The 15595-nt window shown below is 36.4% G+C and overlaps 1 protein-coding gene across 1 annotated transcript; it reads right to left on the minus strand.

Annotated features, from left to right (window-relative positions):
- Positions 1 to 8067: 8067 nt before the first annotated feature.
- On the minus strand, positions 8068 to 14196 carry LOC121414446 (hyaluronidase-like). The gene is made up of 3 exons (XM_041607625.1): positions 13622 to 14196; positions 9498 to 10085; positions 8068 to 9038 (listed from the first exon to the last, which is right to left on the minus strand). Exons 1-3 carry the CDS (start codon positions 14075 to 14077, stop codon positions 8688 to 8690), a joined length of 1395 nt encoding a protein of 464 aa, XP_041463559.1. The 5' UTR covers positions 14078 to 14196; the 3' UTR covers positions 8068 to 8687.
- Positions 14197 to 15595: the final 1399 nt, after the last annotated feature.

Here is a 15595-nt window from a genome sequence, read left to right on the forward strand (position 1 = left end):
TGTACAAAAATGTAAAAATGACCAAACGATTTTGATTTTTTGCATGATCAGCCCCCCCCCCTCACTTTTGGCCCAGTCTCCCCCCCCCCCCCCCCCCCACTTTGAAAACCGTTCAGCGGCCCCTGAATTGTGACGTATCATCATAGGGGTTTATGGTAGTATCCTCTACAACTTGTTAAATCATGTTTGAAAATGTTGGTGGCTTCCCCGATTATAGGCCCCTTCCCCTATTTTAAAATTCTGGATCTACCACTGATTTGTCCATACATTCAACTGATCCTGAGAAATTGTTAGGAAAAGAATACATTTATGCAGTATAAAGAGTTTTCGATTGTGCTCGCTCAACCATGAAAATGTTTAAAATTCGGAAAGTATGTGGTGATAGAAATGGATGATAAAACAACAGCAATTTAAGTCACATTTGAAACCAAATTTGCCCCCAATATTAAGTCTTTATTATCCTTTAAAATGCGTCTGTGACATTGAAAATACAAATTTTCCCACCGATGCGTGCTCACTCATCAATAGATAAACGAATCGATTTCATTTTTGCACACAATTTTGCCCAGAGGTTGATAAACATTACTGCCAACGACATTGCTAACGACAGCCTTGTAAAAAAGTTCCACCATATTGAATAAGGGGGTAACTTATTCGTAAACATAATGCACCCATAATGTACACAATTCTGTGAGAGAGGAAGTCAAAATTTTGAAATGAGGGTTTGTTTCATGGACGGTTTTTGTTACTTCTGCCAATAGTTATTTCATGAAACTTCGCACATGGCTTCAGAGTAACACTATCCATTCGATGCAGCACAGAGTGGGGCCAAGGCCTTGAACTTTCTTCTCATCTGCATATTTTTCGAGTATTTTGTGCAGAGTGTGCCCACTGATGCATTAAACATCAAGATTTTCACAAAAATTAAATCAAATGAACTATGCAAGGAGGTTTGTGACAGATATCCATAGTTACAAATTGCATTTTCCAATAACGTAAAAAAGAGCTTATCACATTCCACATGTTCATTCAAGCGTGAATGTTTAATTAAACTGCTTTGAATCATTGAAGCATGTTAATTGGTCATGAACACAACGAAAAAGTTTAGAAAAGATCATTTTCAGTTTCCAAAATGAAACAATACTTGCCTATGATATTTGAAAATCGTATTTTTTTGTGTGTTTTCAATAAATGTTCATTGAACCGTGAAACGATGAATACTGTTGAAGAAACTCTTCCCAAAAATAACTGTCATCATATTCAATCATTTTTATTGATAGAAACCTGTAAAATATCCAATTATAGCAAATTCGGACGGGTGTTTATTCAACCGTGAAATTTAGCCAAAAAAGTTGTATCGTCTTTTAAAAAGTACCTTTTATAAGCTTTCTGACTATTTTTCATGATGAGAATGTGGAATTAGTTCCAATTAAAATGGAATCAAAGTCATAATATTTGGCTTGTGACTTTTGAAAAGTGACATTTTTGCCTTCTGATGGTGCTCACTGAAGCATGACGTAAAATACGTCCATAACATTTACTCAGAGGGTAGCTTATAAAATTACCTACACGCTCATGTTAATATATATTAAAAACTCGAATTGGTTTGGAAATTATTGATGTTTGTTTAAGGGGGGGGCTTACTTTTTTTGTTGTGTATATATCCATAAATCCATTGATATCTTGACAATTTGGTGTGTTCTCCTCCTCTTTGCAAAGGACATTTTGCTCCTGTAGAACAAATTGTGACACTGCGTGGAGAGAGGCGATTGATTGATTGACGATTGATTGGATCAATCGTAACTCTTTGTAAGACGGGGCCGTGAAGTTACACCATTTTTTCCTTCTCAGATTATTATTATTAATTTTTTGCATTAGTTATACGATATCACACCGAGTTTAGACCAAATTAACAAACAGAACGTCTGTTCAAAAGGGGTATGAATTCAAGAACTAAGCAAATGTAAAATAATGCACTGCCTTTGAGTTTTGGACTGGCACTATAGTCTATATATTAGACCACTATAAACTCTTGAATCCTTACACTTTCACCCCCTTTTTTTCCACTGTTCCTGCAGCAAGATTTTCGGAGCATATATCCTATTTTTAATTCTTATACATAAACAAAGGTCTTGAGAAAAAAATCATACCTTTGTCCAATCAATTCGATGTAAATATTATTACAATTAATTCACTTCAATTACGTCTCGCTGTTCATTTGAAATTGACGACATGTTCAACAACACTTGCAAAAGGTCCGAAACCACCCATATTGGTCGAGCACTAGCACCTGTTTTCCCACTGAAATATCCTTTAAAAAAGTAAAGATTGATTAGTGCTGAATAGATTACCTACATGTTGATGTATATAATACTATAAACTTTGAGGTCGAGCAGACAGAACATGGCATATTTCTGTGTATAACGTCAAGTGACTATAACGGTATGAAAGTTTCTGTTCCTATTGCAGGCTATTTTGACAAACGTGCGTAGGATTAATTAAGTTCCTCGACTTATCAAAAGCATTTGATACGATAGATCAGGAAATAAGCTATTAAGAGGACAGCTTTACAATGGTTTATAGCGGAAGTATTTTGTAACCGTAAATGAATCGGAATCTCCAACAAAGCCAGTTACCTGTGGAATTCCACAAGGTATTTTTCTAGGCCCTGTAATTTTTGCTTTCTATACTTAGTTAATGATATGAAAATTTCATCTCATGTTCTCTCATTTATTTTCTTTGCTGATGATTAATATTTTCTCCGCACATCATGATCCACATTCACTGGTGTTAACCGGTGTACAAAGATGACCACACCAGTAATACACTGGTGTTAAATTGGTGGACGTAAGTTTTACACATATAGGTGTTATTAAAACACCTTTTGTTGTTACATTTACACTCTTTTGTGTTATGTTTAATCTCTAGGGTGTAATTTTGACACCTCAGGGTGTGGTCCTCTATTAACACCAATTGGTGTCAGTTTTAACACCGCAGTTTTTACAGTGTTCATTTGTGAGCACTATGAATTCAGAATTTAAAAAGTAACAAACTGGATTCAAGCCAACAAACTGTCACTGAATCTGCAAAAAACCTAATGCTTAATTTATCTGCCGCATTAAATACTTTTAGATGATACTGAAATCAAAGAAGTGGAAACAACAAAAATTGTTAGGTCTTACTAAACGAACTTACATGAAATGCTCATATCAACAATATACGGGGCAAAAAATATTGGAATCATCAATAAGCTTGAAAACATTCTTCCAGCACAGGCAATGTTGTATTGTGCAAATATATGGGATTGGCATGGGGAAACGCCAATCGAGACTCAACAATGTCTTACTACTTAAAAAAAAAAGTACTGAGAATGTGCAATATGTCCTTTAATTGTTTCGTCAGAAACGTATCCTTAAAGTCGGTGACCTGTTACCGCTTACAATTCCAATTCATGTATCAGCTAGATAGAAATAATGGATCTAATGTCCTACAAAAAAAATATGAGAAACAATACTTTGCATTCATACAATACGAGATAGTCAAATGACTATCACCTACCTAAAAGGAGACTAGAGTATTTTCTAGCAAACCTGTATTTATCATAGGACCAAAACTCTGGAATTCGCTGGAAAGAGTAATAAAAGAGGCAGCTAATCTGAATCCATTTATTATATACTGCAACGCAGTGTGAGACGAGAGGCGCCGCTTTTCCAATGGCGGAAACATGGGAAATGACAGCATAACTTAGAAAGTATATAGACCTAGTTCATGAAACTTGGCCATAAGGTTAGTCAAGTATTACTAAACATCCTGCCTGAATTTCATGTCACATGACCAAGGTCAAAGGCCATTGAGGGTCAATAAACTTAGACCATGTTGGGGGAATCAACAAAATCTTAACCTAAGGTTAAGTTTTTGAAATGTCATCATAACGTAGAAAATATATGGACCTAGTTCATGAAACTTTAACATAAGGTTAATCAAGTATCACTGAACATCCTGCATGAGTTTTATATCACATGACTAAGGTCAAAGGTCATTTAAGGTCAATGAATTTTGGCCGAATTAGGTGTATCTGTTGAATTACCATCATAACTTTGAAAGTTTATGGATCTGATTCATGAAACTTGTACATAAGAGTAATCAAGTATCACTGAACATCCTGTTCGAGTTTCAGGTCACATGATCAAGGTCAAAGGTCATGTAAGGTCAATGAACTTTGGCCATGTTGGGTTTTATTTTTGAATAACCATCATATCTCTGTAAGTTTATTGGTCTAGTTCATAAAACGTGGACATAAGAGTAACCAAGTATCACTGAACACCTTGTACGAGTTATAGTAGTTTTCAAAGTCAGCACTGCTGCTGCATGTATATTGAATCGTGTGATGCAGGTGAGACGGCCAGTAGAGGCATACCACTTGTTTATTTTACACTAGCCAGTAGCTTTGTGACATCACACCACTCGTTGAAGTAATTAGCAAATTCGTTGATTGCCAATTCGTCCACTTATAACATGGTCCACCTAGTCTAATGCCATTCCGTCCATCAACACTGTCTAATTTAAATCAACACTTTCTAAGCGTCAGCTAGCCATGACCATTCCATCTCTTAACCAGTTGGTCTCATACCTAAATTTATTTTCATTCACTCAATTAACTCTAAGCCCAATTAGAACAATGGTATAGACTAAATGGCTATTGTTGAACCAACTGGTTATTAGATGAAATAGTGGACGAACTGAATAGTCAAAGTGATAGTAGACGTGTTGGTAATTGGATGAATCAGCATTGAAAATACACCGCTGGAGAATGGATCTGTATAAACATGGTCTAGAGCAGGGGTTCTCAAATTTTTTCTTTGAAGGGCCAGATGAGACTCCAAGTAAACCTGAAAGGGCCAGGGTGAAGTGGATACTAAGAAAAAATTGTGCGCGAAGCGCAAAAACCCTTGTAGTCAGGGTCCTAGATGCTTTCTTGTGCAATATGGCCCTTATTTTGGGAGCATTTAATCCAACAAATTTATAACAGTTTCATATGGAACGCAGGCAAAATTAGAAAAGATTTCAAAATACAGCGAGATTCAATATTAATGATAACAAAATTTTAGTAATTTTGTAAGGAATCGAGATTGTACCTGTAAATACCTGGTATTGGGGAGACAGATAATGTCTCGAAGTAACATTATTTTTTTGTAGTCAAAGAAGAATGAATGAGAGCATGTCTATAGTAGACTCTAATAAGGATGTCAGTCTCCTTGTCACTTTCAATATGGAAAAATTGACAGCCTGTCAGCAACAAGTTGCTTGAAACCTTGGCACAAACGGTGTAATTGCCAGACGAAGGCACTGGTGCAAATGTTAACTGGTCAAGCAGGGGTCGCAGAAGCGGGGGGAGGCTTCAGCCCCCACTTTGTTTCTAAACCATGAACAAAAACGTAAAAATGACCATATAATTGTGATTTTTTTGTATGGCCAGCATCCCCCCCCCCCGCACGTTGAAAACCGTTTCGCGGCCCCTCTCAAGATACTTTGGTATGAGTTAGTTCTTTAAAAATGTTCATTGTGGAAAATGCACTTTCGCACCTGGATGTAGATCCAAGCATGGTGAGAACAGTGCTTGTTATCTAATAAGAAAGTAGATCGAACAGACAAAAAAGAGTCCACTAAACTTTGTTTAAAATTAATTTTATTACGGTTAGGTCTACACAATGTAATCATATTAAGTTGAGCCATGTTACATATTGTGACTTAAAAGTGATTAAAAAAAACAGCAGAGTCTCGCGGGCCGGATTGGGAAGCTCTGCGGGCCGGATCCGGCCCGCAGTTTGAGAACCCCTGGTCTAGAGTCTATGCATTATCAAATTAAGATCTCAACGACTCAACATGTAAAAGAGAAAAGTTCATAGTGAGCAATGAACGAATATGCTCAAGATTCCTTAAATTTCTTTTATTATTCCATGCAAAAATACATTTTTACCATAATTACAATAAATGAGACCCATATAACAAGATTTTCTAAAGTTAGGGAAAGTCCAAATTCAATTTGAAAGACAACTGGAAGAAATACAGAAACAGATGTGACACAGTCACAGATCACATCTAACAATACCCCCCCCCCTTCCCCGAAAAAGGGGCAATAGCTGGTTTCAGACCGCCTCGAAGTTCGCCAGTTCCAGGTATTCTCTGATCGGGAAATTTACCCCGATCAGAAAATACCAGGTATTTTGGTAATGTGAAAGCAAACTATGCGTAATTTCTCCGAAAAAAATACCCGCTAAATAGTAGGTACTTGGCGAAATTACGAGAACTTTCGCGGGGATTTTTCCAAGGTCGCAGGTATTTGGCGATGTGAAAGCAAAAGTTACGGAAACTTTTAGCCCAGCGTGTCTGCGGCGCCGTGCATGGGTGGCTGCTTGGCTAGTGATTTCGAATCTCACACCTTGCCTGTTTATCAGAACATACTGCGCATGCTCGTAACTTCAGGAACTTATCCCGAAATGTATGTTTCAGGGCGGGGTGAATGCAGGAATAATTGGTATTTTTCAGCTTAAGAAGTTCTCGTAATTTAACGGGGATTCTTGTGATCGAGGTGGTTGAAACCACCTAATATATATTGAAAAGATCATCTACCGCTAAATACAAACCACCTTCCCCCCATACTAACCTCAATCATTGGAAAAATCCTGTGCAAATGCTAAAAATATTGAAAGACTAAATTAATAATAAGCACACAAATCCTATCACTTCAAAGAACAAAATTGCATTTAACAGATTATTGCACACGTTGTACTTCAGTTGCTTTTTTAGCATTGTGGTGAAAAAATAAACAGAAAGCACACCCTCAAATAAAATTTTATATGGATAAAAAAAGAAAAATCAAACTGCAAATTATGACTTAATCAAATGTCTCATATGCATAGTTGTACATACATGTACAACTGTCACAAGAAAATATTTCAATTTATTGGAATTTACTGAATGTGTTTGCTGTATCTTTAAATATGTTTTGACATTGAAATCGTACTAACTTCTGTGTTCTTCCGAAATCATTCTTTTTTTTTGTTTTCAATAGATCACAGGTAGTGGGGAATTATTACCCCAAATGAATTATTAACTTGTTTACACATAAAATGCCATTCAAATCTTATCACAAGAAAGTAGAATGTTTTACACTCTACTACAATATTGTAACTTTGCAATATGATACCATGGTAGAAGTTTCAATGTTTACCAAGCTTCTCTAAAATTGTGCACCACTGTTTACCGGAAACAAATATAAATATATAGCAATTATCTAACATGTCTAATAGTGTTATTAATGTATAAATACTGTATAACCTGCAGTTCACCTTTCACTTCAAAAGACAAGATATGTGATGATGGGTTCTAGTACAACTCCAGTTTCCGCCTCAGCTAGGTGCTCATGGCGCTTGCTCAAAAAATAAGAAATATCTCACAAATTTAAATGTCTTCAAACAGTGCTTTGAATCATCAGTTCAAATACTGTCCTAGTAATGTATGCTGTGATATATTAGAATACGATACACATTTTTAAAAGTACCCTTTGATAAATATATAAATGTATCTATAAATATTTTCTGTGTGCATAGTAAGTATAAATATATTCTTTGTGCATAAAATATATAGTAATATATACTTTGTGCTGTGCATAGTAAATAACCTAAGTCTCCACTTCATGAAAATACTGTTGTTTCGCATTACTTTGGTTTAAGCTTCACAATCAATAATAATTCTTATACATTACACCCTTTTATGTACCTGTATTCATTTCCTTCAGTAATGCAACAGTCAGTTGTAAGCTTATCTATACACCAATAAAATTTGAGAAATTCATGAAGAATTGGCTCATTCAAAATTGACCAAGTTTTAAGTATTTGACCAAAGCTTGATAATCATTATATTGCCCCTTTTCCCTAAATTTCTGTGCTCGGCAATAGGAATAAATGTACAGATAATTCCTCATATGAAAAACAACACAGGTTCGTATAAGTCTTTTGAATGATAACCAGCATTCAGTACATCTCCATAGTGAAGCTACATCACTTACAAACATTATAAATCAATAAGAAAAGTGTGCGTTCTCTTCTCAATTTCAAGGTGTGGGTCTTGGTTGTTTGACCTCATTACACTTATGGACACATCCTGTACATCATCGTTATCTTAAATGTGATCCTGCAATATTCCTTCCCTCACTGAGGAGTCTGGAGATATTTCTGGGGAAGCAGGAGTTGGGATCTTGGTAACAGGTGGGCAAGAGCGGAGTAAATAAACGCCGGGAATGAGAGGGGCCATGGAGCGGCAAATCAGCAGAGATTATCCCTGCTTAAAAACTTCTTTCTCTGTTGTAACTAGCTGCATGAGCTAAAGGGAATTGAATCCAATCTCAACACCACGTGGGTATTTCATAAAGCTGTTCATAAGTCAGAGCAACTATACAAGTGCCTTTACGAACGACAGGAGATCCTTTCTTCTGGTAAATGATATCCACCACGTTTTCATTGATTATAATTTAGCGCCTCAGAATGGATCACCAGTCGTTTGTGAAGACGCTCATAATTTAGGAACAGCTTTATGAAAGACCTACAGTACCAGGTTTGAGTGCAACACAGTGTCAATGAATTACTTGCTGAAGGAAATAGATACCTGCCTATCACGTCAAATAGTTTTTACATACGTACACTGCAAGTATAACCTTTCCAACCCCTGAAACACCTACAAGAGCAGGTATTCTCTCCGTGATCTTGATCTACACCCGCTTTCATCGGGTCCCTTGGTCTACCAGCACTCCTACATGTTAGTATGTCCCCGACACATCTTCCGTTTCCACTGCATATCCTCTTGCTGCAAGACTCCGCCCCCTTCCGTGACATCATCACCGTAGGACCCAAGGCATTGATGATGTAGCTCCGCAGCTGTGAACACTCCTCTGCAGTCGAGACATCCAGAGTTTCACCCCAGAATATGATGCCATTAGTGCCGAACTCGGCGGACTGCAGGATGGTGTTGTTCAAATCTTCCTGAAAGTGAATTGTGGGTGATATTATGATTAGTCAATTCAACTCATGAAATTCATATACCGGCTAATTTGGGGGTTAATATTACATGTAAATCCCAAAACATATTACTTTATTGTACATACCAGTACTACAGGTATTGATATTTCTATTCTTTTTCTCATTCTTCTTTTCCTTGTTCACAACTCAACTTACAATTACCATTTTAAATTATATTCTCTATTATTATTATAACTGTCATTCATCATCATCATTATTGTGTCAATTACATTATTATATTATTTTTTAATACCTGAATCCTACTGCTTGAATAAAGTGATATATATGCATTTAAAATCATTGAAATGAGTTCATTAAAATATCACTAGTCTGCTTGCAAGTGACATAAATGACTCTTTAAATGTTAACACTATAATTGTGAAATATAAATTTCATTTTTTTAAATAAATTAACTGTTCTTACCAGACTATAGAAGAGACCTATGTGCGAGTAGTTGAATCTTGTGTAGCTCATGATAACTCCTTGAGGATCGTCGGACCTCTGCCTGACCCTCAAAGCCTCCTGCAACTTACTTCTAACATACAACTTCTGATAGAAATGGAAAGGTCTGAGATAAATTGATGGATAAAGTGCTGTTCTCTCGTTGAAAAGCCACATGATGTTGTTGTTATACGTCATTGATTCAGCTGTGCAACTCATATTGGCTGTATCTCCATGGAGTAGACAGAGAGGGTATATATAGAAACCCCAGGTGGTGTTTGGTCGCAGTGTCTTTGCCAATTTCAGAGTGCTTTCCATGAAAAGCTTGGCACCTTCTTCCCACTCTAGCATAGCAACGGACTCAACCATGGCAGTGTCCCATTCAGGATGCAGCTCTTTCACATGCGCGATCGACTTTTCCTGATAGATGCGCATCATGTCAAAGTTCTCTTTCCATTGGGGACGCCAAGCTTCCCAGTCAATGACGGCAACACCATTAAACTTTGGATCTCGAATGGTCCTCATAATGTCCTTTGTAGCCTTCTCGAGATGTTTGGTTATGTTTGCTAGCTGGGAAGATACATGCAGAAAAATGTTTAAAAAGACATACATATCATATGGATTTAGGATGTTCACAATTAAAATACATACATTGTATCAGTATTAAAAAGAAAACATTTAGATTAGGCCCACAACATTTCACCTGTCTTCTTGTATTTGTGGTTATCACTTATCCGGTATTTGACACTGAAAGATAAATGCCAGTTGTAAAGACGATCAACATGAGTTCGAACCTACATGTAATATCAAATAACATTACCACACAAGTGTATATATAGGCCTACATAAAAAATATATGCCAAATGGCTCTAGAAGAAAAAAATTGCTCAAAAATAAGCAGAATATACAAAGAATTTCATGAAATGTTGGGTATTTTTCCAAGCAATTTTAATACACTATCCCACCTGCTTTTTTGTGTTCATAATTGTTGTTCATAAAGATAAATTTATGGATACCAGTTCGACGTGTATATCTGTGATTAATAGGATGAAAATTAACCTCGAATTTTGTCAGCTTTCTCATGAAAATTATGGAATAATTGTTCAATGCTGCAACTGCAATCTTTTACCTTATTGTTAAATTTATTTTCCACAATCTGATAAAATTACAGGTAAAATAGCATAAAAACACATTAAAAAAATTCAAAAATACATTCAAACACAAATACAAAATGGGTACATACAGTAAAGAAGAGAAAGTGGTAGGATTAACAATAGGCCTCAAGACATTTCAAAATTTCTGAATTTTCCTTTCAGAGTCAATACACTTTGGCAAGATTTCAGACTGCTCGAAGGCTATTCCACATACTCGGTCGTGAATATTTAACGGCTGATCAGGAAAAATTGTAATTTGGTACAAACATGAACAAGTTATTCTGTCGTATACCATATTCTTAAAACAATTATCTAAATTATTTGGCAAGGAGTTATGGAAATACATGTACATGATGTAGAAAATTTGTAAATATGATAAAAATAATAATGAAACGTTTTTGTATAGTGCAAAATACATGAGCAAAGTTGCATGTCTCTAAGCGCTTTTTACAAAATGAGTGGAGATGAAGAGGAGAGCACAGGGTTCTTACATTAATTGTTTACAAAATGGTGAATAAATGTGTTTTTAAGCTATTTCTAAACTTTTCGTATGGTGCATATTTCTAAGATATTCTGGCAGATTATTCCATAAAATAGCAGCTGCAAATTTTGTCAGAAAATGATCTTTCCCCATATGACTTTGTCACAGTATGTGGGACCTGGGGAGCGTTTCATGAATGGACTTGTCGGACTGTCGGACGTTTTATCCGACAAATCCCATTTTATCCAACAGTTACTTTAGTGACAGTGCCTCTCAGCCAATCAGAATCCAGGAAAGTTGTTAGATCTGACAACTTGTCGGAGGAAAATATTGATGAAACACCCCCCTGAACTAATGACTTTTTACTTGAACGTAGCATTCTGTCTGTCATGATGGATCCATATTCAATAATTTCTTTTCTTTAAACAAAGGATTTGAGTAAGTGGAGGGCTTAGAGTTGTAATGATCCGTATTGCACGCTTTTGAAGAACAAAAATTCATTTTAAAAGATATTTTGCACAATTTCCCCATACAAAGTTGCAATAAATAAGTTGAGGAAAGATCATAGAAAAATACAGTTTTAAAAGAATATGATTTGGTACAATTTGCATACTCTACTGATTTCGCCTATTGCCCCTGATATTTTACAACATATTTCATTTATGCTGTCATACATGTATATCAGTATAATTGTACGAACAATTCTTAGTTATTTCATCTTTAAGGATATTTTTTTCACTTCTCGTCTATCTTTCACCTTCCCTTTTATTTCCTTCCACATCTACCCCCTTCTCTTGTCTCTTCTCTTGTCTTGTACCCCCCCCCCTTTCTTCTTCTTTTTTTTGCAAGCTTCCTGCTCCAACTCTGTGTTCTCTTCTTTTATTTATAGCTAATTTTTCCTATTCAGGCTACATTGCCTGCAGACCTCTAGGCATTTTAGGTGTGCCTCGCAAGCCTTTATTTTCTGAACACGTCCTTTTATTTTTTCGTTTTCACCGTAATAATTAGTTAACATGTATTGTATTTTACCACAATGCCTTATGGAACATTTATATATCTTGCGATGAGCTACTTTTCAATGTTACATTTTTATCTTTGAACTGTTTATACTGTATGTATGTTGTTTTTAAAAAGAGCCTTCTTAATCGGCTTGTGAAATAAAGATGAATTGAATTGAATATCCGTTGCATATATTATAAAGTATTCCAAAAATAGTAAAGCTATTAGTGTTTGCATGAGCTTACTCCATTTTTTCAACTTTAACTGTAGTGGTACTCTAATCTTATTCTCTCCATTTCAATGTTTTCTCTTATTCTTTCCTTTTCAAGGTTTTTATTGATTATTTCCTTTAAGGTTTTTTTTAATTCTTTCCTTTTCAAGGTTGATTTTCTCCTTTTCCAATTGAATGTTTGCCAGTTGGATCTGAGGCATGAATGGAATCCACCGACTTTTTTTTATTTCTGCCTGATTCTCTTTGAGAGTAGAGCTCTTTAAAACGTTATCAAAAATAGATTCTGAAAAAAGGATGATTTATTTCTCGCTCATCTCGCTCGCACGGAACTTATGTTAAGCAGCTTTTTGCCATGTGTGCCATCTCTTTTTTTTCAATCACCCTACTGTGCATAGAGCTTCGCTCCATTGCTCACTCACACACAATCATGAAAAAATCCTGTTCAGTGACGTACTGTCACGTACAAGTCCATTCCCCCCCCCCCCCCTGAAAAAAAAGAGAAGGGTGAAATATATCATTTTCTCAATTTTAAGTAAAAATCTGTCACAAAATTGGATTTTCGTGGAAAGTTTTTGCTCGCTCGCAACTTTTTTTCAATACATTTTCCCGATATGTCAAACCTATACCTGCCAACCTATTTTTTTTGCTTTATTACACTACTGCCTGTTCATCATGTTCATGTCTAGACAGGAATCAAATCATATTTGGGGATCGACTGGACCAAAAGCTTCAGTCTCTGTATTTTGGTTGTTCCGCTGAACTACGTTGGCTCTACTATGGGGATGATAGTAAACTGTCAGAAATTGAATAAATCCCCAGAAACGACGGTTATTTCTGTCTAGGGATCGACTTATTTTGCAATTTCTAACATTTTATTATGTAGGCCTATTGGTGAGCTGAGTGGAGCCAACAAAGTTCAGTGGAACACATACAGAGACTGAAGCTTTTGGTCGAGTTCATGCCATGATATGAGCAGTAATTTTTGGCTCTTGGGCAATTCCCCTGGCCATAGCGAGCCGATAGTGGCACGTGGAAAGGGGTATTAACCATTATACTTCAATGTAGAAGTACTAATATACAATTAATATAACTAGCTTATACATATGAAAAAAAAACATTGGGGAAATTCCGAGAGCTTTAGTCTAATTAATTAATTTCCATAATTCCATAACTTTAAAAGTAAAAAAAGGTACAAACAACCCCAGGAGACGGGAGTACAACAATCAACACTGTCACTGACCTGTGGTAATCCTCCATTCAATGGAATTAGTTGTGTTTTATTGCCAGGCCCAGGTTCATATACATAACGTGGAAACAGTCCCATCTGATTTTTATGGAACAAATTGATCACATTTCCACCAGTACATCTGTGATTACTGTTAAATTCAATCCCGTAATCCGACAATGGCAATTCTATACCGAAACGGTCTCCGCAATTGTTGGCCAGATTCCAAATCGCCCGGAAAATGTTGTCGCTATTTATGACTTTACCACCGGGATGTTTCGGCGCATGACCAGTATTGATCGCCGCTCGGGGTTGATGAATGGTGGTTACGTTTTTTCCTGCATCCTGCGACGTTGAGTGAAGGTTTTTCAACCAATCGCGATCGAATTTGGAATAAGCAGTCTGTAAAGACCAACAACACAATAAAGTCAGGATAAAAATATAATAATCTTGGAAATGTATCAAATTCATGATGAAACTAGCCAGAGATGATCAATACTACCGATACGTCAAGTTCGTCAACAAACTCCATGCGCCCTGGTGACCACGCCCTATTTATACCTCAGGTGATGATTGGTGAAGCGAAGCGAAACAACGTACACGCCCATAATCGTAACCAGCGAGCTGAATGCAGTGGAGCGTACGTACTGTACACGGGCGTATCAGGGGTCGGGGATGGGGGGGGGGGGGGGGGAGGGGGACAGTTTCCCGGTCGCATCAGGATTTTTTTATGATTTCGCCAGACCACTGTAGGGCGAAGCTCATCAGTGAGTACAAACAAGGAGGGCAGGAGCACATGCCTGGCGAGTGCGGCAAAATCAAATAGACCAGTTCGTAGTTACTTCATGGGCAATTTTGGTCAAATGACCTTTCATTTCTTTCATCATGATAGGCAGATTTCAAAGCAAGATATTACGTAAGCTTGCCTTACATAGCAGGATGAAGAAATTGAATAGACCAGGTGACTAGAATAGCGCACCAATGAACACTTAATGAAGGTATTTATTGCATTCCTACTTTGAATGCATATCTTAGCATGTTGCACAATGTACTTGACAAACTGTGAAATACCAGTCGTTCGTGGAAACATTGTTGATTTTTGTGGATGTAAATGAAAACGACAATTCAAAAGAACATATGAATAATCAAGACATCAAAGTTGGTGCTTATCTCATTAGATTTTAAAGCACCATGTCACTTTAGTACAAATGACCTTCTGATCATGCGTAGAATCTTTTGATCATGCGCAGAAAGGAACTACGAACTGGCTTATAGCGGTCGCATAACACAGTTGCGGACCATGCAACGAAGTAATTTAAGGCAGTACAATATAGCAAATGTGGATGGGCGGAAATCTGTCCCCAATACCCTAGTCAATCAATTCAAACATATAATTTTTCTAAGATATATATAGGGAGAGATTGAAAAACTTATTAAAGAAAGAAACAAGCAAAAAGTAACACAAATATGCATGTTATGTGCGATTTCAATATCTCGTTTACTAACCCTTTTATTGCGATGAGGCCAATACTTTTGTATATTAATTGAGACACATTTTTCTTCTCACTATATATACACAGGGGCGTCGATCGTTTTTTTTTTCAGATTGGGGGCGGGGGCAAATTCATGAATCAACTTTTCAAAGACGCTCGATCACACAAAACAAACGAACTCACACACATATATATATAGATTTGTACATATATATATATATAGATTTGCATATATATGTATATTTATATATATGCATATATATGTACATATATACATATATATATATATATATACATATACATACACATATAGGTAAGCAAGTAAGTAGGGGCGGAAATCTCTCCCAAAAGGTTAATTTGACAAGCAAAAAAGGTCATCTCGTCCGAAAACGCACGTTTTATTCCCATTTAGTGATATATTTCTTAGCATCACCAAAGACCCAAAATAGAAGGGAGACATTTGATATTGTGTCCCCCCTACTATTTGTAGTAGGGG

The sequence above is a fragment of the Lytechinus variegatus genome, chromosome 4, assembly GCF_018143015.1.
Source record: "Lytechinus variegatus isolate NC3 chromosome 4, Lvar_3.0, whole genome shotgun sequence".
In the NCBI taxonomy this organism is placed as follows: domain Eukaryota; kingdom Metazoa; phylum Echinodermata; class Echinoidea; order Temnopleuroida; family Toxopneustidae; genus Lytechinus; species Lytechinus variegatus.